The 27,278-nt window shown below is 35.1% G+C and overlaps 1 protein-coding gene across 5 annotated transcripts in view; it reads right to left on the bottom strand.

The window, feature by feature from the left end:
- LOC149787989 (suppressor of tumorigenicity 7 protein homolog) overlaps window positions 1-27,278 on the bottom strand; it is a 132,042-nt gene that overhangs the window by 75,658 nt on the left and 29,106 nt on the right. For 3 of the 5 annotated variants that reach the window (XM_089974267.1, XM_089974269.1, XM_089974268.1), the window contains exon 2: window positions 16,812-16,894. In XM_089974267.1, coding sequence (XP_089830393.1) covers window positions 16,812-16,894 — 83 coding nt within the window. Of the gene's footprint in view, window positions 1-16,811; window positions 16,895-18,841; window positions 18,935-26,564; window positions 27,254-27,278 lie in introns of those variants that run through there. The other 2 variants (XM_089974271.1, XM_089974270.1) reach the window with 2 other exon arrangements.

Genomic DNA, 27,278 nt, shown 5'->3' with positions numbered 1-27,278 from the left:
AAAACTACAGAAGTTACTGAGCACAAATAGAATTCATGATGGAAGAGCAAAGCTGCAAGTTAAACAAGGCTTCTATTTGCGAATTTTTTGGTTGAGATATACATGTACATGAAAATTTAACCCAATACCAAATGTTTTCAATGAATTATTCCCTTTAAATATTATTGAGCCAAATTTCATGATGGCCATATTGCAGGACATGATGGATGGCAACGCTATATGTCGTTATGTGCCCAATCCAAAGAATGAGACATTGGCATCAATGAACATACAATTAAGGCTGATTTTCATAATATTCATGATGGAGCTAGGCTCCCATAAAGTTATGCTCAAAAGAATCTTCCATCATTTCCATCAATGCATGCAATATGAACTGGAATATATAAATTCAGCTGATAAATCTGGAGTAACCTTCTGAGGAAAGATCTAATTTCCCTCAGAACTATATCATTTAATTGATTTTTAGATTCTAATGCTGGTCATCTTGTGGCTTCAGACAACATGCCCACAACACAACTAAAAGCATTTTACCATATCTGCCACTGTACAATACTCCCTCATTATAACACTGTCCATGTAGTACAGATACCTTAAAATGAAGTACACTATACAAAATAATTCTCCTTGATAATACAGGATCCATGACTATACACACCAACAGCAGATTATTATTTTAAAGGTCTTTATAATAAGAGAGGGAAAGTGCATCCAACTCATCATATAGTGTAGTGCTAATTTGTTCTACTGTATGTACTTGTAAGTCGATTCAAACTGCAAAAAAAACTCAAAAAACATCATGATCTACTGCAGCATAATGCACACATAGATCAGGGTCTATACTATTTGTCCTACTGATTGCTCCTAACAATCTGTACAGATCCAGATCTGCTGGTGCTTTATTCAATGGCAGATCTGGGTCTGTGCAGTCTGTGCAGTTTGCAATTAGACCCTTAAGTGAGCATATAGCAATGGCGCTTGTATTTTTTACCTCTGTGCAATGTAACAAGCAGAGATATCAGTTTCTAAAAATAGCAATTCAGACAAGGCGTAATGGCGTTTAGTCTTCTTTTCCATGTTATTATTCTTATTATTGTTCTTCCTGAAAACCATGTACCAGGCGCTAAGTTTGTTCATCTGAATATAGATGTGCATTCCAATAATTAGTTATAGTGGTGGTTAACCCTGTAGACTATAAATCATATAATCAAGTTTGATGAATCTTCTAGAACAGTATAATACACAAATTTCTTGTGTTTCATCACCGACAGATATACCCTGGATATTTTGGGATGAAAATTCCAAGGGAACTGCCAGCCCCCCCACCCCATTAAATAATGTCAATGAAGTATTCTTGTATGTGATTCATAAAATTACGCCCTGCTTAGCTGATGTGATATTATGCATGTAGAATCTAGAAATGTTGCATAAATATTCCATAAGTTTAAAAACAATGTATCAATGTTGTTTTTTTGTATTACGCATTAGTGATTTTATTAACCTTTTATGATTCGGTAACAAAGCTAAGAAAAGAGGAGAGAAAATTTATATGTTTATTTTGATGTCTGTTTTACAAACAAATCGTAATTTTGAATGACAGTTTAGAACATAAAAGAATGCATGATGTTCATTTGAGTTATGGCATTGAAAAGAGCAGCACTGGTTGATTATATTTATACTACGTGGATAATACATTTCCTTAATTAAAAGAAATATACAATTACATTTTGTCTGGAAGTATATTTGTATGCATGTATTGATGGAAACAGCAATACAAAAACTGCTGTCTTTAATGACGACAGCCACCCATAAAATGATAAACATTTTACACAAGAAAACTAACTGAAGTGGAAATATAAATGATTACTGGTTTCAACACATTCATTTGGGACACACACACACACACACACACACACACACACACACATATACATATATATTATTCCTTTAATGTTTACATACAGAAGCTTTTTTCATCGTAGATTTTAGCAAAAAGTTTAATTCAGTACAAGCGCCATACTCGTAATTTAAAACAAACACCTTAGACTATCATACAATGGACTGTCAATCTACCTTAACATTGCAAAAAGGTGTGCATAAATCTGAATGCAGGAAAATACGGTAGTTACTTGGAAAATATTGGATTCTAAAGCTTCTTCAACAAAGCTTATCATTATCAGGGCATATAATGAGTCATCAAAAGGCTTCCAATGACAACAAAATATAGTCCTTTTGTTTCCCTAATTTGTCTTTTAGGAATGGCTTAACAAGGTCTCCTACCTCTTTTAGAGTACTTAAAAGGAATAATAACCTCAGATTGGCAGTGAAAAATAATACTGTCACATGACTTTGAACTTTCAATGACCTAATCAAGCATATCAACTTTACACTGCTTTCCTTCAAGAGACATCATCTGCAAATTCTGGTACCAAGAAAGGAAATGTTCAGCTGTGTCTTTCAGTTGCTGATAAAACAAAATTCTGAACTTAATGCTTCAGAAGAAAAAGTGACATTTCAAAATGAAGAGAGAAACAGATTTAGAATGACACCTTAGGCTTGCCATGTCTAGGTATGTATTTTTGCTGTTAGTCCATAGGGCTACAGTGCAGTGGGTAGACCTATTAACATGCACCTTTTTGAGAGAGAAAAAATGAATCAGAAATTATACAAAAGCACAAAAGTACAGTGTTGGTTCTCATAATCATTCATGCTAAACAGTAGAAACCAAAAATGGACAGACAAAGAGACAAAAAATAATCGTAATCTTCCTTTTGTTATGTATGTATGTATGTATGTATGTATGTATGCATGCATGTATGTGTGTGCGTGTGTATATATATATATATATATATATATATATATATATATATATATATATATATATATATACATACATACACACACACACATGCAACTAGATAAATTATTACCTAGACAGACAGAGAGACTGACAGATAGACAGATAGATAGCTAACTAGATAGATAGATAGACAGACAGATATATAGATAAATAGGTAGGTAAACAGTATATAAATCTGACATATGAAGAAAGAAAAGAACAAAAAATAATTGACGGAAGATTGTATATTATTTACAAAATGAAATACTGAATGCATCTTTTTTTATTAGTAAAAATGTATTTGATGAATAAAAATGCCTAGATACAGCATATGTTGACCTTAGGTCAGTTTTGTTTGCCAAAATACTGTCAGTGATGATGATGATGATGATGATGATGATGCTGATGAAAATAATAATAATAATAATAATAATAATAATAATAATAATAACAACAACAATATAAAGTCTTTCTTTATCAAGGGTAGAAAACCTAAAATACTTTTGACTCTGAAATTGTTACAATTTAGGAAGAGAGCAAGGGAATCCATGTGACTGCATAGTTAGACCTCTTTTATGCCATATTCCGACTGATTACAATAATTCTATTCCTACCATGGAGGACCAAGTAATAAACTTTGCAAAAGGGGATGGAGTAGAAAGTCTTTACACTGGATAAAGCCTTCTGAAGCTGAGTGAGAGACAAATAATTTACAAACATTGAGAGAAAATCTGAATACATGCATTTTCCATGAGTCATTCCCGGAGACAAAGAAGATTTCCTACATGATCAGGATGACTCAGACTGGGGGATTTAATTTTAGCCCCGCAATTTCCATTATGAATGAATGCTTGATTAAGTGTTGTGAATAGTTGGGAAGGTGGGGGTGGGGGTGGGTGGGTAGAGGCTGGATAAATTCAGAAATGGACATGCAACATTGTTGAAATATACTGTCCTTGCTTTGATTTCCTGAATTACAGCACCTCTCACTAACATATTATGTCATTATCTTTGTTGAAAGAATTCCATTATCTTGTGGTAAAACAAGAAAAGAAACTGTCCATCCAGCCCCTCCCAATTATATGGTCAGTCTCTTATCCCTTTCTATGCTAAGCATTATGGGGTTATTTTTGCTTTACTCTGACACCCTTAAGATCAACAAAATATATATATGCTTTTTGCATTAACAGTTTCATGGATACTGTGAAAGCTCTACACAATAAACAAGATCTAGTGAACTGACCTCTTGGATAATCAGAGAATGTTCTGCTCATGAAACAGTCTTTTATGATCACATTTTTTCCTTGAAAACAAATCATGGTGACCAACACTGACAAAATGCTTCACAGTATGTGGTGGATAAGAATTAATATTGGAACATCACATTCACATAAAATATTTTTTATTTTGGTGAAATATGTACACCTATTTCTTATTTGTTTGCACAGTAGCTCAGCTGGTAGAAGTTAAATTGGTAATCCAGAAGTCATGGGTTTGATGCCTTCCCAGGACAGCCAGAGTATTCAACAACTGATTGACGACCTCCACACTCATCTGAATTAAATTTAGGGAGAGTTGAATTTATTGCAAAATTAATTTGCAACTAAGCCACATTCAATAAAATAATACAGAATATTAACAATTCAGTTCACAACTGCAAATTTCTTGGTTGCATTAAGATTTTAAGTTCAGACCCTTTACTAGTCCTTATAAAAGTCTATCTCATACTTTAAAAATAACAAACTTTTACCTACCAAAGTAGAGTAGATTACAAGTGCAATTGTACACAACTGTTAGTCTATGATTTATCACTTAAACATTAAGACCAGACCATGACCATCAACTTGGTTATGCTATGTCAAGTTGGTCAGGTTCTATGCAAAATATATGGGTATGAGAAGTATTACTTGGGAATGAATAATATATATATGTCCAGATAATAATAATAATAATAATAATAATAATAATAATGTATTTGCAGAGGGTAGCTTAATTAGATCCAACTGCCAATCTCCTACAAGGTCCAATGGTGAAAAGTAATGAAGTCAAATTGGAATATACAAAGACAAACTTAATGCATGAGTTATAAAATTCTAAAATTATATAATTATATAATTTTTATCTAAGACAAGTAAACTATCAAATCTATTTTTGTCTTTAAGTAAATTAAGTTTGTTTCACTCAGCAAATCAATTTTTGTTTCGCTTGTTTAGGAGGTGATTTGACTCAAAAAGAGTAAATTAAGTCTTGTTCAAACAGAATCTTGCACGACTCGAAGAGGATCTAGCAAAATGCTTGATTGATTATTGTTAGAAAGTGCTTCACTTTGTGCAGCTAAACAAAAACACTTCTCACTATCTCAACACTTACCTAGGCATTTCAACATCTCACACTCATCTAGACACCTCAAAACTTATCTAGACATTTCAACATTTACCTACACACCTTAACAACAATCATCTAGACACCTAAACACTTATCTAGACAAACAGTTGTAATCATTCAACTTCAAAAATTCTATTGTAAGCTTAAATTGATATCATTTAACATTACCATATATACCTGCTTATAAGTTACGTCCAACTAGAAACTGCACATACCAAGATCTGCTGCCGCTTAATACACCAGCAAATCTAGGTTTGTGTAGTTTGTTTGGAGTAATCAGTAAAACAAACATAAACCTTGATCTGCAGATGCATTATGCTATGGCAGATCATGATCTTTTATTGTTCGCAGTTTGATCACTTACAAACCAATATTGATGGCTGTTGTCGTGGTAGGGTTTAATGCCATTTTTCAGCACACGATAGGCTATACATGGCAGCCAGTATTAATGGTGGAGGAAGTACCCGGGAGAACCTCGGAAAGAACCACTGACCCACCAGTATTAATAGTGGAGGAAGCACCTGGGAGAACCTCGGAAAGAACCACTGACCCACGAGAAGCTACTGGCAAGCTTTCTCACAAACCCACATTAGCCGAATCCGAGACTCGAAGTATTGATGGTACTTTGTAAACCCATTTCACTGACTAAACAAAAGTTTTGTAAAGTGTCATTCTGTTCTGCCTGAGACTGTGTTGAATAGAACTATAAAATCCTGATAAGCTGGCACATTATACACCAACAAATCAGTATGTATGCTCTCCTTCATACATGAATAAATTCAGCATGCTGACTTCATGTGTTATGAAAGCAATTATTTCAAAGTTTCCCTGGTTTTAAATCTTCATCTTTATTTGGTTCCAGATAAGCACCATCTCTCCAGTACTGAAAGACCCTAATGCAATGATACTTTGTGTTAAAGTTGTTCTATTTTTAGTAGCAACAGCCATATGGCCACATATCATGGCATACTGGCTTGTCATCTGTATAAATCTGAAAGGCACTCATGCATGAAGAATTTGAAAACCATGACTATTTATGAAATTTATGTACAACATTTTAAATGGTTTGATGCCAAACAATAAAAATGATATATTCAGTAAAAGGACAAATAATATCAATACAGTCTCTATTGATGATACACTGTGTCATCCAATAACTTTCTTTTTCCTAAACCCAATATGGAACTGTATAAAAATAGTCCGACTTTCTCTTGTCTAATCACCAGAAACTGTCTGCCTGAAGACGTTAACAAGGGTTTTTGAAATTTCTTACAAACTGTCAAGGAATGGCTAATTTCATAATTTATGTGCATTGTTGATGCACAAATGATTATATACACAAGGAATATTCAAATTTGTAAACGTCATCAAACTTCACCAATTAAAGAAGCATTATTAGCATAATCCTTTGATTATAGATGTTTAAAATGGATGCAATCTAGATAATGTCTTTAACTGATTATGGCTAACTTTGTGGTATATTTGTATATGGATATACTATATAAACTGTGTCTATGTGTGTGTTTTCAATCATGCATGTTGGTGTTGGTGAACACAATACTCTATGTACTGAATCCGTACCTACTTGCTCTTGTATACACCAATACACTGTGCCATTTTTGTTTGTTTGTTTCCCAGCTGTATTTTAGTTTTTGTACTAACTGTATCATCCTCATTAAAGAAAGACTTTATTATAATTATTTATTTTCTCTTTCTTCAAATTTGTTTCAAGTCTGCTGAATGGTTTTTGAAAAGCCAGTTAAAGGTGTGCCCATTTTTTGTAAAGATGGCTATATTTGATGGCAAAACATTTGCATACATCTGAATGCCCTTAATACCAGAATGCTTTTAATCAAATGGATCAATTCCTGTTGAACAAATCAGAAGTTGTTTCTAAGCTGTTCTATTTAGTAACTGCAGCTATTTTTAGCGGTGGAATGGAATGATTTGAAACATTTTAAATCTCTTTAAGACAGGATGTTTTCTGTAAGGTTTCGTCAAATTCTGATCAGTTTCCAAGAAATCATTAAAATGATTTTCTTTTATTAGCATCAGTAGCCATAATTGAATATATGATAGCAGAATCATCAGACATCGTCTTTTTTACCACAGTGCATTCGATCAAATGCAGTTTGAATTATGTTGGATATTGTATGTGAAATTGTGAAGACATCGTTTACAAATTGATTTTTTTTACTTCTTAGAAATGGTGGCTATAATTAATCATGGACAATCATCAGTTGTGCAAACTTAGTCCTTGGCGACAAGATGCCTTCCTGCTAATTTTTTGAAATTCTCCCTGGTTAGGATGGTGTTGTCACTTTTAAAATACTTTTCATATATTTACTAAGACATTTTCGGTTTTCTAAACTGTGCAAATATTTCAACATTTACTCAGGTTTCTATCCAACTCAAGAAAAATTGAAAACCTTGCTCTTCCCCCAATCAATTTTGATGCAGTTATTACATTGTCATTTGATGAAATATTAATTTCTTGAATAAAATCTTTTTATCTTTAATCTCCTTTGTGTTTTCTTGACTGAAGAAAATAATGTTTTTGTTCTCATTTTCATTGAAACAATTTAAACAAATAATTTGCCATCTACCTTAATTGTATTTCCTAATTTAGAATACCACTGATGTCATCTTGGACATGAACATCAAATATTGTTATTTAATGTCTTAAATTATTTGTTTTGTATAGTTATTTTACATCCTGTCTTTAAGAAATACGCTATTAAGCTTGAAAAAAGATTTTCCCTTCATGAATCTCCCTATTTTATATAGCAATGTTAAAAGGGAATGACGACCTCTATACTCTAGTTCAATATTTGCAGTTTCGATATCTTTAACTTCTCTGAAATAAGTTTTTTAAAAATCAATCCTCACTATTTTCTACTTCAAATACTCTTCCAGTATCAATTAGCCCCAATTCATTAATTATATTTATTTTTTCTCTGGATCTTGGATGGTTCAATCTGACATAATTATACATATCATGTTGTTTACATGCAACTGAATTAAAATCTCATATGATTATTAAATTATAATGATAATAATTAAAATCAGTTTTGAACAGTTCATAAAAATGAGAAGAATTTTTTATTTGGATGATAAGCATTAAATTACAATTTATTTGATTAAATATAATTTAAGTAATACACAATGCATCCTTCTCTGGCACCCTACTGGGCCCCTCTTTGTCTACTTTAGTTTCTCTGCCCAGATATGATGTCATTGCAGCCAATATACCTTTATAAGCTAGTAACTAAATATAGATTCATTGTCATGTTGGACCAATCAGATGATTGAGTTGGAGCATGTGATCAAACGATGTGTCACTTAGGGTATCATTCATATAGCAAATGGGGCACCTTCAAGTGCATTTAATTTTTAACATTATTTGCAGAAAGAACCACCTGCCTCCCCTCTTCCTCCATGTTGTTTATTTGGGACATTTCTTACATAGTGTACCGTTCCAGCTCTGTTCTGTGGGTCCACTGCCATATTGGCTAATATTTATTATCATGGCAATCCTCAGGATCAGACGTAACAAGTTTCGGTTATCAGTGTCCCTATATATCTTGTACCAGCCCTTTGCAGCTCCACAAACAGGTGTCGGACATTCTTCACAACCCTACAAACTCCCCTAAATCTCTCTTTCTGAGGTATTCCTATAGAAAAATCTGCCAAGCTGGGCTATTGCCAAGTTTCAAGAATTCACAACTTAGCTTTTGACCCCCAATTTGTGTCACTCCAGTTGTTGAGGAAACAAAGTTTTTAGGTATTATCTTCGACAGAAAACTGACTTTTATTCCACACCTAAAGAACTTAAAAGCTATATGCTTGAAATCTCTATATCTACTCAAATTAGTGGCACACACTGACTGGAGTGCTGATAGAAGAGTCATCCTCAATTTATATAGAATGTTTATTCACTCCAAACTGGACTATGGTTGTGTTGTTTATGGTTCAGCTGACCCAATTCATCATCAAGGAATAAGACTCGCTCTAGGAGCATTTAAGACATCCCTGTGTGAAAGTCTTGCTGAAGTGAATGAACCACCTTTATCACATCGCAGAGAAATGCTTTTCACACAGTATGCTCTCAAATTAAGATCAAATCCTCTGAACCCTGGTTTTTTGGCTGTTTTTCCACCCAAATACAAAACCTTGTACAAAAATAAACCAAACGCCATACCTTCCTCTGGCATTAGAATATCTTCCAGCCTGGACAGTACAAAAATTGATCTTTCTAAAATTCAGAAAACCTCCATCTCTGAATCATCTCCCTGGCTACTTAAACAACCAAAGGTACGTTTAAACTTCACGATGGAAAAAACATCTGAGACAAACCCTTCATGTTCCACAACTCTTATCATGAGCTCCTCACTGAATTTAAAAACTACAAAAGAATTTATACCGACGGATCAAAGGATGAGGAAAAGGCTGCTGCAGCCTTTGTTAGTGGAAAACGCACTAGAAAAGTTGGCTTACCAAATGGTAAATTGATATTTTCAGCCGAAATCAGAGCAACTGACCTTACTCTGCAATATATCGAAAACAAATATATGTTAAACAGCATCATCTTTTCTGACTCCCTATCAGTACTTCAGTCACTACACAAAAGAAAACTGGAGAACACACTGCTGACCAATGTTTTTGTCAAAAATACTAAGCTGAGTACCTCCCACGATATGGTATACTGTTGGTTACCTTGCCATGTTGGTATCAAAGGTAATGAAAAAGCAGATCATGCTACTAAAATGGCCTTAACTCAAGAACCACAAGATTTTAAAATACCTTATACTGATTTTAAACTGACTAAGAAAGAGACTTTATGTAAGGTGGCAGGCATCATGGAATGAAGCAGTGAATAATAAACTTGACTCAATCAAGCCAACTCTAGGAAAATGGACTCCTTTGTACAGAACCATCCATAGGGAGGAGGTAGTCATTGCAAGAATTCTAATTGGTCATACGCATATAACCCACTCCCACATACTAAAAGGTGAAGACCCACCAGAGTGCATTTCTTGCAATGAACCATTCACTGTTAAGCACTTTATGATAGAGTGTTTCAACTTGCAACCCACGTGCGATCAGTATTACAATGTACATGACACGATGGAACTTTTTCATACAGTAAACATCACTTCTAATGTGAAATTCCTGAAAGAAGTAAACATTTATTCTAAGTTATAACCTGTATGCCATCACCTAGAGCATTTTTATGAAATGTATATACCGTCCCTTCTTCGCAATACCTTTTCATCTGTCTCCATTAACATACACCATTTACATCCCCCAATGATCGGGCAGCTTAATTTTTTCTAACCACTATCATCTTATCATTTTAATTTCAACTATTTGGTCTTTGATATCGCTGGTCAATATGAAACGTTTTATAACTTTTAAACGATCATACATGTAATCTTTTGTATGGCACTAAATAGCCTAACAGTGCTGGTGCACTGTTAAAATACAATCAATTAATCAACCAATTTGTCTCAGTACTTAACTATTGTGCCCATATACTTCATACCTGCTTCCTACAGTGTATGTATGGAGTATCGGCTGATGTTTGTTATCACAGCAATTTTCTGGATCAGACTTATTGCGTTTCGGTTATCAGTGTCCCTATATATCTCGTATCAGCCCCTTGTGGCTCCACATACAGGTGTCAGACACTCTTCACAACCCTACAAACTCCCCCAAGTCTATCTTCCTGAGGTAGTCATATAGAAAAAATTCAGAGCTTGGCTGGTGCAGTGTGCTGTGACAGAATTTGCCCTCATTATGTGTGTATCTAAAATGATCTTATTTCCCTATGTAAGCGTTCGTATTCACTTTTTTTAATATCCAAAATTATTATTAAGGAGGAGTGCTATCCATTTTGAGGGGGCCCCGAGTGGTCTAAAGTGCTCTATGTTACGGATCACTGCCATTTCACCTCTGTCTGCGTGGGTTCAAGTCTCGGATTCGGCTAATGTGGGTATGTGAGAAAGCTTGCCAGTAGCTTCTCATGGGTCTGTGGTTCTTTCCAGGGTTTTCACCCGAGTTCTTCCTCCCCATTAATACTGGCTGCCATGTATGGCCTATCTTGTGCTGAAAAATGGCATTAAACCCAACAACAACAACAACAACAACAACTCATTTTGAGTGATTTGAAAAGCATTCATATCCCTGCTGACTACTTATATAAAATTCTTCCTTGTATTGGAAATGTACATTTGTTTTAGACTGCTCTGTTGGCCTAGTGGTTAGAATGTCTGCCTTGGAAGCAGGAGGTTGTGGGCTCGAACCCTGGCCAAGTCATATCAAAGACTAACCAAAATGGTACTAACAGCTGCCTCTTTCAGTGCTCAGCATTATGAGGTTAGTGTTAGGACTGGCCGTCAGGATAATGTGACTAGGTGGGACATCATGCCACATGTCTGCGTCATGATGCCCCACTGCTAGACATCACTATGAACTGCCACACTGCAGATATCATAGCAATATGACTGAAAAATTGTTTAAGCTATCTTAAAAATCCTAATGACACGCACACACACAGACATACACTTGTTTTAAAAAAGTGAAGATATCTTCCCTCTTGGATTTGTAACCAACAGTCTGACAATTTCATGGATATAAGACTAAGTTTATCAGTCACTGAGAAAAAGATCTAAAAAAAAGTACTTCTATCCAGAAAACTACTCTAGGCTGTGATGTTTGATAGCTGAATACATCAAACCTTAATGAAACTGTAAACAAAATCTTAAGACAAAAATATAATTTAATGCTGAGAATCACACATCAAAAGGACACTGTTAACACATTAACCCATAGCGACGACTTAACGGGGCAGGAGGTAGTAGCCTACTGCCGAGCTCTGTAGCATCATGGTCATACATGATACACTAAAGTGGGTGGTATTATAGAAAGGTAGACAGATGTAGCTCTACAATGATACCAAATAATCTGGAATATCTAGTTGCACTACAAAAGACAGATAAAAAACCTCATTTTTTTTATCCGACTTTTTTCTACCCAAAATTCACCCGTGGTCGGAATCCCATTTTGTGTCCAGATTTTAGACTTTTTGGTCTCAGATCTAAGGCAACCCGGTATGAACAGACATATGAACCTTTGCAAAAAGTAGGATAAGATGGGCATTTGGAATAAAGATTGGTCTTGATACAAAAATAATGGCTCCATTTAGCAAAAAAAAAAAAAAGAACTATTTTTACCCTTCTGCTCATGCGCGAGCCAAATAGCCAATGAAAAACAATGTTTCTAACACAACTAGGCAGTATATTATTGAAAGATCACCTGGGATTTGGTGTTTTCGGATTTATTCAGAAATAGCTTTCAAAATGTGTTTCCTACTCGATTTTCAGGCGAAAATGACAAAAAGCTCCAGGGGTTAATGTGTTAAAGAGAGGGAAAAGATGATTGAGGAGACAGAACTAAGATGTAGATAGGCATTAAATATTTTTACCTCTATCTTGGCATAAGATCTTAAGTGAGACTAAATCCACACAGATATAATATATTTATAATATATAATATTCTGCAAATACTGCTTTAAGTATACTCAGCACGGAATTCAAGATAAAACGGTTGCAAAGTAAACAAAACGTCAAATCTCTGAGACATAAAAACATACATATGCTTGCAACAAGAAAAGAAAAACCAACACACTTAAATGACTTTGCAACAAAGAAATCGAAAGTCGATCTGACCAGAATGCTTTGTCAAACTTTGTAAAAAAACCAATAATTTTCTGTCAAAAATGATAATCAAATTTCATCCAAGAGTTTTGAAAAAGTTTAAATTTATTTTTAGCAATGGTGGCTGTATTGAATAGTGGATTGCTATAATTTGCACAAATCTGAAAGGCCTTAATGCCAGGATGCTCCGTGCCGAGAATGGATGAAACTAATCAGGTGGGTTTGAGAGATGAAAATAACAATTGCTGACAAAAGATGGAACAAGGCTTGTCATCATATATAGCAGTCATCACTAATTGCTGATATTGTCTTTCATTTTTATGCAAAGAGTTTAAACAGCAAAATGAATCCATTTTACAAAGCAATCACCTAATATGTAAATGAGACTTGTCTTGCAGTATTATCTTAAGTATGATAACAGCCACTAATTTGTTACAAAGTTATTATCCTGGGAGAGAGACAAAATTTAAACGATCTCATTGCAAGCCATTATGCATGCACTGTTGCCTCTTATTACCGCTCCAAAAGTTCATTTTAGTTTGTTCCAATGGTGTAATGGGTTTAAAAATATGCGAAGCTTCTTTAGGCCATCATAGTCTGAATTATTAATCTGTGAAATTTCCATGAAATAGCAGTCAATGTTTTACAATTCACCTCTTCTGATGACATCTGTTTGCATAAGCTATGAATTGTTATCACTTACTGCTATGTTAAAATATAAATTCGCTTGCACTAGGCAGTGTAACCAGTCTGCCTAAAGCACAGGTCTCCAAATCAAATACTCATCTACATCATGAACACTGAAGGCAAATGACTGAATGCAAAAGTAGGAAACTGGTGTGCAGGGAGACACAATATTTTTACCAATCATTTTTACTCTGCACTGTGTGGATAGATCTTTCACATCCGACCATCATCATATTTTTTTCAACATAGGAGCAAAAACTCAACCTAGACTTGACCATGGTTGCTACTGTTATTAATGTACCGATTTAATCACCTTTGTTATCATCATCTTAGTCCATTGTACACATTACCAATCAGTCTATAATTGGTGTGATTGATCAGATGTTAATTTAAAGTACATTAATCGTCTTTATGAGAAATGATCCATCAGAATCAAATGTATCTATTTCTATTAAGCATGCGGATGGTTTAGAATATTTTAACAAAGTATTTGAACAACAATAAAAGTCAGATTAATGCAGAAAAGTATGCATGTTAAACTATTCCCTCTTTCCCTATGAATCAGGATCACTTGTGAAAAATCAGTATTCTGACATCCAGGGGTCTATGTAATCCAGAATCACCCAAAAATATATTAGTTGGTGTTCCTTTTCTTGCACTAGTCATTGTAAGGTGTACGAGTCATTTCACAGAAAAGTATGGAGAAAAAGAACCCTGTCACAACTTGAATGTCACAAACTTCTTTTACTGAATACACTAAGAAATGTGTGTGTTGGTGACTGATTTTTTTAATGACACAATTACTGAGATTGCATGTGCTTTTTGGGCTGAAAGCATGTGTGGCTTATTAACAGCAGGTTGTAAATTATTGAATATTTCTAAAGTTCTCGTACTTTTCACTGACAATATCATTGTCTTTCCTAATGAACTACGTGTACTGTGATTATTAAAACTATGTAGGCAATTTTCTTTTTCGTTATTTGATGGAGACACAAGCTGCAAATATTGCACAGCTCAAAATAAAAAGTGGGTAAAATCTGTTTTATAATGATGGCATCATAACAGAATCATCAGGCCATTCTAAGATAAGTGGCGAGCATTGGTCTGATGTAAAGCCTTACAACAGCATCTTGCAGACGATGTTTTACTCCCAGGTAATGGCTTTCCAGCTGCAATTCACATGGAAATGCTTTGTAAGTCTCAGGGTCATGGCTATTCCTAAGTATCCCAATTACTCCTTAATGGCTTCTTACATCAGGGATGATTATGTAACATGGTCTACCTACCCAAGTAAAATCCTGCAGCATTAATTTACTGTTTTAATGATCACATACATCATAATAGTGTTCATCATTTGGAAACTGATCAATATGAACAGAAATTACCATCTATACCTGCTTAAAAGTTGAGTCCAACTGCAAACTGCACAGAACCAAATCTGCTGTCACATAATGTGCTTGCAGATCTGGGTTTGTGCAGTTTGTTAGGAATGATCAGTAGAACAAACAATATGTACCCTGGCCTGCATGCACATCATGATCTTTGCTTGCAATCTGACTTGACTATTAAGCAAGTATATATGGTAATGTAAATGTTGAGGTTTTTCTCTTAAAATAAACCCAGGGGACCTATCTTATAAATGTTTGAGCGTGAACTCATCACTGGAAAAGCATTTTAAAATAAAACTTGACCAAAAAGTTGTAGAAGTTGTCAAGGCTCTTTGTCAAGTATGACCTGACATGGTAAACGAGGTGAACCAAACAATATATATACGCATTAGCTCAATTCGCAAATATCTTTCAGTTGATGCCACTAAAACACTTGTGTGTTCATTAGTACTTTCAAGACTGGACTACTGTAACTCAATTCTGTCTGGTTCATCTCAATATCTGCTCTGGAAACTTCAAAACACAGCTGCTCGGATCATACTTAGAGTACCACGATCAGAGCACACCTCCCCGCTGCTCTGAACCATACAATGATATCCATTCGATCCAGAATCAAACACAAAATTTGTTCTATGTGCTACATTTCACTATCGGACTCTAGTCCAACATACCTATCTGACCTCACCCATGTGTACACACCAGCAAGATACTTATGCTCCTCTTCTGACAATCGTATACTCATTATTCCAAGTATGAAAACAAAGTCAAATGGACAGTGTTCTTTTGCATACCAGGGCCCAGCAATGTGGAATGAATTGCCCACTGAACTTAGACACAAAGACACAGTGATCACATTCAAAAGGGCTCTCAAAACTCACTTATTTCGACTGCAAGAACAAGCTTAAAGACCTAATAATGTTTCCTACCTTAAATATTCTCAGCATGTTTTTTTTAATGTTTTCTAATTTCATGGTGTTTGTTTTTGTAATCATATCATTATATGTTTTTTATCTTACAGGTGTTGTCTAATGTTGTAAAGCGCTTAGAGCTTCTAAAGACTAGGCGCTATAGAATGTCCTCATTTTTATTATTATAAACAATATATAATATACAGTAGTTACATTTAAATCAACATTTACAATTGGGCCAGCCTGGGTCAGCTACCATGGTGTGTCCTTGGGCTGGGCACTTTACTCCCATTGCCTTGGTACCAAAAAAAAAACCTACTTGTGTTGCTATGCCATAAAGCACCAAACCAATTCTAACAAACTGCACTGACCCAGATTGGCCAGGTGCATTATGCAAAAGCAGATCCGGGTCTGTGCAGTTTGCAAATAACTTATAAGCAAGTATATATGGCAACTGCCTTAAAAAAAGACTTGAAGAGAGTTTCAAGATCCTCAGTTCTTTACATAAAGGTAACTGTAATGATGCTTCCTAACTGATAGGTTTTCAGCAGATGAACACCCTGCTAGATTTACAAAAAAAAACTTATAAAATTACAGGTGTTGAAAATAACATCTGACCATGTTTCAGAAATCAATGGATTGCCTCCAATTTAAATTTTTAATGTTATTCCTGTGATTCTGAAGAAATAATTTTGTTTCAATGGTCAGAAAACTATGGTAGCTTACACTGTATGACACACCATCTAGTCACTGTAATATAATTCGTTATGACATAATAACAACCATGTACTTGAGAGCAGTTCAAAATGGCCATCATTTCATGTTTTCTCTAGTATGTGATGGAAAAAGACAAGGACATTCCAACTGACCCACATAGCTCTGTACTTACCAAAATAAGACCTGATATGAGAGATGACGTTCCTGTCAGTGCCACATAGAACTTGGGTGTAAGTGTGTTCAAGAACATCGTTGCTGAAACAAAAAATTAAATAAATTAAATATTAGATACATTGGTAACTAGATGACACCAGGAAATTAATCAAACGACAGCATTGTGGATGGCACACTAAATGCAAACCCCATGTGTGGTGGCCTACAGCATGGAAACAATTTTTTTCATTTTCAATGACACTGACCTTTGACCTAAAATCAAACGACTTCTTCCTTACTTTAAATGAAAGTTATCCACAAAATATACGTGGTCTATGTTATAGACATAATATTACACCATTTTTCATTTTACAAAATCAGTAGGTTTCTACCTTACTTCAAGTGCAAGCCATAAACAAAGTTTGTTAACTGTAGATGGTGGACAGCACAAGTTACTGTGTGAAAACCATTTTGTTTCTATTACAATCATAGTGACCTGACCTTGGACCTTTCTAAGCCCAAAATCAATAGGGTTGTACCTTACCCTAAGTGCCAGCCATATACAAAATTTGGAAGCTATTGGAAGTGGAAAACTGAACTTTATGTGTGGCAACCATTTTTCTTCTTTCAGTCACTGGGGCTTTGATTATTATGAACAATAAAACAAGGAATCTGAATAGGTTTTTTTTTTTAAAAAAAAAAACCCTGCAACCAATCAGATAATGGAGCAGTAGAAACCATTATAACTGCTACATTTGGCATCGGTTGATGTAGAATGAGGGCGATGGAGAAGCATGGCGTTAGGTGCGTGCATGTGGAAGGGGAACTTTTACTACTGACAAAATCACAAGATGGACATATATCTGCAGTAAACATTTTGTAGGTGGAAATAGACCGATGATGGATCATCCCGACCCTATCCCAGCAAACTTACACCAGATCAGGTTCATCCTTTACATCTATTTAGAAATTAGAACATGTTCGATTAACATTGGGGGTGAGGAATGCTTTTAATCAATAGATGTGCTAGTAATGCAAAGCCTTTCAGTTCTGTGATACAGGGGCAGATCCAAGAATGAAACAGAGGGGAGTCTAGATAAATAAATTTTAAAAAAGTACACAAGAGCTCAAACTTTAAAGAGTATATACACATACACACACACACAGATGAATATGCAACATAAATAACACTGAAGATTTATTGAACTGAGTAACTTTATTGTGTAGTTTAGAATTGACTCAGATATCATAAGAAAAAATATTTTAACAATAAATTTTCAAATGTTATCCTTGCAGCTGTCTAAATAAAGGTTAGATTACTACAAGCTTGATATACAAAGCTGTACAAAGATGTATATTTAAAAACTGAACTAGTAGTGGGACATCCTTTGGGACATAATTTATGTATTACCAAAATTTGCAGTTTATATATTACATAGTAAGACAATGCTACCGTTCAAATGGCAGCTTATTTAATATGTAGGAACCTTTATTCAGATATTTCTTTTTAAGGGGAAAAATAAAAACACGAGTAAACAAACTTATAAATCTTACACATTCAAAATTCAACTGTGATATATAACATATTTACTTGTCTTCTGGTTCATTTTGTAGATACCAGAAGAGGCTATTATGTATAGAGCAACCCCTGCTTGTGATGCTAGGACACGAACTATCTAATTTGGTAGTGATGTGGTTACCAATAAAAATATAACGGAACCAATGATTCCAAAACGGTGGAAACTTCCTTAAAAAAAGACAAAAGTTGCATCACCAATAGATTTTATTTTGACATTCTTTGCATCACCAATAGATTTTATTTTGATATTCTATCTAAAAGTAAAATGATTCATGAATATTATATGATGGCATGTTACTTACTAAATGATAAACATTTCTACATTGTCATCAGTTTTAAAACTTCTTGTGTGTACAAGTGTATTATCACTAAAAGAATATACAACTTTATTATTTTGAACACTATGGCTATAAAATTTCCATTGTTGAAGGCTGTAGGATAAAAGCAGCAATAAAAATGCAGTTCCTTACCATTGTTTTGTATTTCCTTACACATGCTATATTATCAGCCACCGTCATTGTTTGTCCTACATTTTCATTTTTGTGTATCATGTGATACACATAACACATTTACATGACTTGTCCCCGATCTCTGCTATAACAACACTAGGATGCACAAATACAGTTTGTAACTTGTGTATAATATAAAGGGAAATGTGTACAGTACATAATAAGTACCCATAAGCTATGTGTACAATATCATGTACAATACACATTTTTCCATGTTGTATCTTTAAGCTACATGTATACCAGCATGCACAAACACTTCCCAAATTGTATCAATTACTGAGAATGGGAATGTATCACTGCGTCCAAGTAATGGATGTTAGGTAAAATTCCACACCAAATAAATGGAGTTCGAAGAATTGACAAATGACTTTCAGAGTATGTTATATATGGCCACTCTAACCTTTGGAAAACTATCCAGCAATCAACTGGCATCCATTAAATACAGACTAATTTCAACCTTGAATGATTTTAGAAGATTAGGGTTTCCAAGCCGGTGGTGGTAATGGTGTGTGTGTGTGTGTGTGTGTCTATCAAATCGATATCCCTTGTGTAAATCTACAGTGTAGGTGAGGTTCTAAACATGAAGAGATGTCTGAATATTTGTACACTTTTAAAACAGCTGCAACATTTGGTTGCAGATTTCTAATGCTAACCTGTGATCCACAAATCAAGCAGACAGTAGTTAAAAACTTTTTTTTAAACAAAGTACCTGGGAAAAATGTACAGATGACTCCTTCATAGTGAAGACTCTAGCTGTTCTGCCATTCAGAACAGTTCAACCCAATAAAATCTACTTGAGACTTTTCCTTGATTTTCATTGGATAGCAAGGGCACGCCTATCCCCCGCTTCACTGTCTTAAGTGATAATCTTCATCTTAATAAAGGAAATAAAGGACTAAAATATTACTGAAAGCACAATATATATGCAACTAAAATCTGAACCAACTGCAAACTGCAGAGACCCAGATTTTCTGATGCATATTGCACCAGCAGATCTGGATCTGTGCAGTTAGTTTGGAGTAAACAGTATCACAAGTGACAAAGATCCTGTTCTGGCAGTGCATTATGTTGTTGTTGTTGTTGGGTTTAACGCCATTTTTCAGCACACGATAGGATATGTATGGCGGCCAGTATTAATGGTGGAGGAAGAACCCGGGAAGAACCACTGACCCACAAGAAGCTACTAGCAAGCTTTCTCACATACTCACATTGGCCGAATCCTGGACTCGAACCCACGCAGACAGAGGTGAGATTGCAGTGATCCGTAACAGAAAGCGCTTTAGACCACTCGGCCACTCGGGGCCCCAGTGCATTATGTAATGGCAGATTAGAATTTATGTTGGTTGCAGTTTGAATCAACTTGTGTATGAGTATATATGGTATTATAATTATTTTGTGATAGTCGTTATGTCTCATGATATTCCCCACGATTTCTATACTGGCAAATTTCAATTGAAGACAGCATTTACTGATGATGTAAACCTGGGCCCTCTCATAGCCACAGGCTGGGCCATTGGAGCTTATCATAGAAAAATAATTTTACCAAACACAAATGAACCAGAAAAAAAATAACCAAAAAAAAAAAAAAAAAATTAAACAAAATAAAAAAACAGAGACCAGGGTAACTTCATAATCACCATGCAACAAAAATAAAATGTCACTCCAAATAAATTACAAGTGTACCGTACGTACTAACGTACAAGTCGAGTCAAACTGCAAAGAACAAAGATCTTGATTAGCTGTAGCATACTGCACCTGCAAATCCTGGTCTATGTTATTGTTCTACTGATTACTCCGAACAAACAGCACATAACCAGATCTGAGAGCACATTATGTGATGGCAGATCTGCATCTCTGCAGTTGGACTTGACTTATGAGTGCATACAATATGCAAAACGTTTGCAACTGTCTCTCTCTCTCCCCCCTATCTATAAGGTTTGCCAAGACAAAAGAGAAAAAAGTTCAATACATTCAATAAGTGCATCCATAAATTACAAAGCACAACATGTTCTTTACAATTCCTGCTAAAATTGCCCACAGCTGGGATGAAAGCTTTTGACATTTCAAACAAGTCATGAAATCTCCAGAGGTTCTGTTAAAACATCCATTAAATGCATTGCCTACACCTGCTGGTAGTAGTTAGGCATATTATTTAACTGACTGAAATCATTCTGCTGCATGCCATTAGTGAAATATAATCTTCTACTGTTTTCTCCAGCTTGCAACAAAAAGAAACCCTTAAAACCCCTTTGTGGAACTTATGAGGCCACTCTAACTTACCAGGGGTCTTGCCTAGTATTTCATTATTTTTTATGAACCTATTACAACACCACAATTATGAATACTTGCATTAAATTCCTATAAATTACTAGAATAGTTTCATACCAGTGTTTCTCATCAATACTTAATGATAACTGCATTATTTTTAAATGATCTTGTTCAACATAATTTTGGCAGATAACTTGCTCCCAGTATGGATATCAGATGATTAGGCAAAAGCCTCCATGAGCCTAGCCATTGATTTATATTGACTTAAATATACAGCGCTTGCATTTGTATCAGGCCTTCATATTCTTTAATACTTTATGATTCACTGGGTTTAGAGCTCTATCAGGTATAATAGTACCCATTGCGCAAGCCTGGGTGGGTGTGGGTGGAGCTAAAGGTGTGGGGAATATTGTATTCAGAAATAAACAATAAAACTGGCTCTCATTGGTACACTATATAAGATTGGTAGTTTCAGTCAGGCTTAAATAAAATGCAGAATCACTTGGCTGCATGCAAGAGCAAATTAATCTATATTCATATCATGTCTTTGTATTTTTCATGATTTAAATATATGTGATACACATCAGTGAAAATACCTCTTGTGACAGGATAACTCTTAACCTGTCTAGTTTTGGCAGAGTTATCTCTCTTAAATACTGTGGATTACACGGTTCTGCCCTGGTCAAAAATTGTCAATCTTAGGTAGCTTTCTGTGACGTCTGTCAAGTTGCTGAAAGACATTTAATTTTTTGGGTGAGTGTGTGGGTGATTGGGATTTTTCTTTCAAACCAAGATGTGTTTCTTTTCCTCCTAAATTTAATTTTTATTCAGCTGATAATAAATATAATTATTTCTTTATTCTATGAATTATCTCCTCTGAATAATATTCCATCAATCAGAGAAGAATAATTTTTGCAATCTGGGTGCCATACATTTTTTATCTTCCCTTTTCAAATGACCAGTCCCTAACCCTCAAAGCTTGAGTGAGTGATACATGGAGGTTGATAAAAATGGAGTAGTTTGATTTCCTTCTTCTCCAACCATGGAGATCTACACTGGTATGGGTTCAACTTCTTTATCAGTACCATGGGAATTTACAATGGTATAATATCAGCTTCCTAATCAGTACCATGGGGATTTACCAAGGTATGACTGCAGCTTGGTAATAAGTACCATGGGGATTTACCAAGGTATGACTGCAGCTTGGTAATCAGTACCATGGGGATTTACCAAGGTAATTGACTGCAGCTTGGTAATCAGTACCATTGGGATTTACCAAGGTATGATTGCAGCTTGGTAATCAGTACCATGGGGATTTATCAAGGTATGACCGCAGCTTGGTAATCAGTACCATGGGGATTTACCAAGGTATGATTGCAGCTTGGTCATCAGTACCATGGGGATTTACCAAGGTAATTGACTGCAGCTTGGTAATCAGTACCATGGGGATTTACCAAGGTAATTGACTGCAGCTTGGTAATCAGTACCATGGGGATTTACCAAGGTATGATTGCAGCTTGGTAATCAGTACCATGGGGATTTACCAAGGTATGTTTGCAGCTTCGTAATCAGTACCATGGGGATTTACCAAGGTATGACTGCAGCTTGGTAATCAGTACCATGGGGACTTACCAAGGTATGACTGCAGCTCGGTAATCAGTACCATGTGGATTTACCAAGGTATGATTTCCGCTTCCTAATCAGTACCGTGGAGATTTAATATGGTATGATTTCAACTTCCTAATCAGTGCCAACATCTTGTAAATAGATTCATTTTGCAGGAATGTTTCTTTATTTTCAAAATATCAGAATAGTGTTTATTTTAGAAACAGCACCAAATATAATTTTCATGACCTATACACTATACAGTAGTATGTAATTTGTAAATATATATAATGAACAAACATAATAAATCAGCATGAATCGACACCTGATCCGAATTTAAGTAGACAACAGCCCATATATTTTCACAGCATATACTATTTAATACTATTATATACTGTACATACTCATTATCTTTTGAAGTAGTCGATTCAAAATTAAAAGTACAAGCCCAAGATAATGCAACAGTATAACAAAAAATATTACTGTTGTAAACATAGATGGCTACAATATTAAAATCTGTAAAGAAAGGCTTTATACATGTACTAGAATCAGAGCACCTGTTCCTAATGAACACAAATTAAGTTCCTATGTATTTGCTAGTGACAGGTTTACTATATGCATCAACCAAATATTTAAGGCCTTCAAGTAAATTTAAATTAGACTTGTATTTAATTGACCATGCACGCATTTATTAATAACTGAATAATACAGTGAATTTTGCCTTAACAAACACCTAAATAAAATACATTTGCTCATACAGGTTGCTTCACTATACAAGGACACCTGATAGTCATGGGCACCAACAAAGAGGGATTGGGGGGTGGGGGCACTCCCCACCCTTGACCCGGACTTCACCTCTAAACATATTTTGGACTACATTTGTAAAACTTAATAGCTGACCAATACATGTTTGCAACCCACCCCACCCCCAAAACTAATTCTGTTGGCTCCCCTGCTGATAATAATATATAGAAAGTATGACTATAAAGCAGACCACACAGCACGATCATTGGATATTGCTGTCCTTGATATAATAAAAACAAAACAAAAAAACTAAATAACCATGGATGGAAAGTCACAACCATTACTGCATTGCTGGCTTTTGAAACTGAAGCCTTAGACCCTACATGTGGAACTCAAGTACATAATCGCTGCAATTACGTACCACCATGGAAAGTGTCTAAACAGATCACACAGAGGGAACTAAATATATGTACTGCATATAGTAAATTACTAAAACTCTTATGTGCTTTGGGTTGTAATTTTTGGTGAAATTAATAGCTGTCAGTGTTTATAGATGACAGGAGTGAGAAAACTTAATGCTGGGACAAAATGAGATGTGTGATGACATGCATTTTGAGTAACTGATTGTTGACCTTTTAAGATATGTGGGTTCTCTAAAGACATACTGTAGACCAACTGCACCAATGCCATCATTGTTTGTTCTGTAAGTACAAAATGTCAGAGAACCACCAAGATAACATTTTGATGAATAAGCCATCTAAATTTTACACAATTTTTTTTAAAAAAAAAACACGTTTTTAAAACACAATTTGTGGTCTCTTAAGACAGGTGGTGCCCTGACAGAGGCATGCTTTTAATATCTTAGTGAGAAGAAAACTGTATTTTGAATTATGTCTTTCTCCACATCTACTTTTTCGCAGAATTTGGTATTAAAATAATTCGTTCCCTTTGTGGTTTTGAATCAGACTAAGATGCCTGTTTTAGTAAAGTTAGTTGTGGAATATATTAAGCTACATTTCAGTTTTTGTGTGCATATTACACACAATATGCACCTTGTTAAAATCAGGCACATTTTGAACCCAAAGGACAATTTGATTGCATTTTATATCAGTCACACATGAATGGCACAGGAAAACAAGTCTATCAAATTCTGCTGGTGCCACCCCACCTCCCCAATTCAAGATATGAGTGCTGAAACAATCTGATAATGATATTCTTCAGTAATAAGAATATTTAAAATTAGCTTCTCTGGTGGATATACTGGATGTCGGATTGGTATCATTTTCATTTAGAACCAAGACATCATACAAAAATTCTGGTGGAAAACTTATGCTTTTTGTTTTGGTGAGTAATGACAATAAAATTATTAAGATGAATGCCATGGTGGCCATACTGGATATCAGGTTGGTACCATATCCACTTAGGTCCAGAAAAATAATAGGTACATTTCCTATTGAATTTAAAAATCAGGGTAGGCAGGTGGTTTTTTAAGCGTATATTTAATGTGATTTTTTTTAATGTGGGGGAAAGAAATGCTGGGGTCGGCAATGAGAAAAAGGGATGGCCGGTCAACTGGAACATATTTTTGTACGGCATTAGGATCAACTAGACACCATTAACATAAGACTTCTGGTAGAAGCACAATGCTGATATGACAAGATTCTCAATATGGCATCTGTAGTAGCCATACTGAATATCCAAGCAGCATAATTTTCATTTAAGAATATGGGAAAAACATGTATATAAAGTTTCATGGCAATCGGCCACGTAGTCTTGAGGGAGTAATGATAACAAGCTTCTGCTAATGGATGGACAATGGACATCAGACCGTCCTCATAAACTGTTCTGGTCTATAACCATCATCCCTGACCCAACCCCAAACCTATGCTGAAATTGATGGATATTTTGATGGTATGATTCCACCTATGCATTAAATCATGCAGTTTGGTGCAGACAGATGAGTCTGCAACACAGTGTACATTTTATAAACTTACCATTATTTTTCATGGACTCATGGTTAATTCAAGGGTTTTTTGGGTGGTACGTAAAAAAATGGTTAATGGTATGTAAAAAAATGTTTTTGGATCAAGTCCTATATACTTGACAACTTAAGAACCACGTCATCAAATAGCACAACCCCAGCTACATATTGTTATTCTATCTGACACAGCAACCAATCTGACTGTATGTCTGCTCATTTGCTCATCTGATAGTTTCGTTCGTTAGGTCATGTGACTTGACTTAAGCATCCTTGACTTGCATCAATAAAAACTTTTCAAATAAGCGAAAGATTGGAAGTTGCATTGGATTAGTTGATGCATTTGACGCAACAGTGAATAAAGCCATGAATTTAGAAACGGCCACAGGAGCTAGGGTTGCGTTATTCAACGTGGATTTACATGTTAACATAGGATTTAATCAGAAAATACTTGGAACATATTGACCCAAATAAAACTTTAGCTGACTATAACTCCAGAGCTGTGAGAAATACTGCTGTCTAAAATATGCATCAATGTGTTTCAGCACGATTGAACGAAAAGAAAACCAATCTTACAAACCATTATCAGCATCAGCACGGGGTACTTAATCAGATCATGACAAGTAGAGCTAAACATCAAATCTCACAGGATTTACTCAGATCTCACAGAATATTTTGTAACATCTTACAGTCATGAGTCTAGTACTCTAAATGTAGCAGAGATATACAATACATAAGTGGTCTTTAGCAATGGTTCGACTGCATGTTCCTATCCCACGTATTACAATGTAATTAACACTAACCGATTTCTAAGAAGAAAATTCTGATTTCCCATTTCAAACACTTTTGCCAGACGTTAAGAAATTTACCAGATTATGTGATAACCTCTGCTCTGTCTGGGTTTCTTTTGACGTTTCCCACCCAATTATAGACATTTGACATACATCTCTAAATGTTGTGGGAAACATCCCACGAAACTAATTAACTGCTGCACTGCCATACAACGGCAAAATGCAACCTTATGGTATAGAACTAGTAATGTTGCAGAATAGTAAATAGAACAAAACAAAAAGCAAGGACAATACTTACAAAGAAAAAGGTTCAACATTTTGACAATATTTATTCCAGCCTATCCTTCTCAAGTCCCGAACAGCCTTATTTTCTTAAAATCAAAATCCTTCGAAATGTATGTGCACAATGCTGAACAATTCAAACATGAGGTCATATAAACAGCTGTTACTGTTGCATATGGCAAAATAAGAATTACAGATGAAACACCAGCTTTATGCACCGTGAACAATGCAGTCTACAGTGAATAACTCCAAGTCTGCTAACATCTATATATTTTTTACGTCGGCTCTGGGGTTTACCGATAGGTCAATACATCAGTCCTCAATCATAGCTTAGTGTCGACACTGTCTATTCTCGTTAGTTGTCTTGTAGCAACATAGCCCCTTCTTGCTCCAATGCTGAACTATCAGGTACGAACCGGTGCAAGCTTCCACTGATTATAAATCATCTTCAAAACTGGTGACCGTTAATGGCTCTTGTGACTGCATGCCTGGTCAAATATCTAATAATCGCATAAGAGAGACATTTACAAACAGGTATAGTTTCCCTCTTCTGCCGATATCCCTTGCTTCAATTTCAGACGTAAATAGAATGTCTAATTGGATCTTGCCTGTCCGTGCCTAACAACAGAATCTCTACATTTGTCGGTAAAATATTTTCTGTATGCTTGCACGAAGTCTTCTTTTAAAGGAATTGTTACAATTTTCCAATAGTTCTGAGTCATTACACAGC

The sequence above is a fragment of the Sinohyriopsis cumingii genome, chromosome 11 (assembly GCF_028554795.1).
Source record: "Sinohyriopsis cumingii isolate HCF-2022 chromosome 11, ASM2855479v2, whole genome shotgun sequence".
In the NCBI taxonomy this organism is placed as follows: domain Eukaryota; kingdom Metazoa; phylum Mollusca; class Bivalvia; order Unionida; family Unionidae; genus Sinohyriopsis; species Sinohyriopsis cumingii.
Note: the sequence above shows the minus strand (reverse complement) of the source record. Positions and strands in the feature narration are given on the sequence as shown.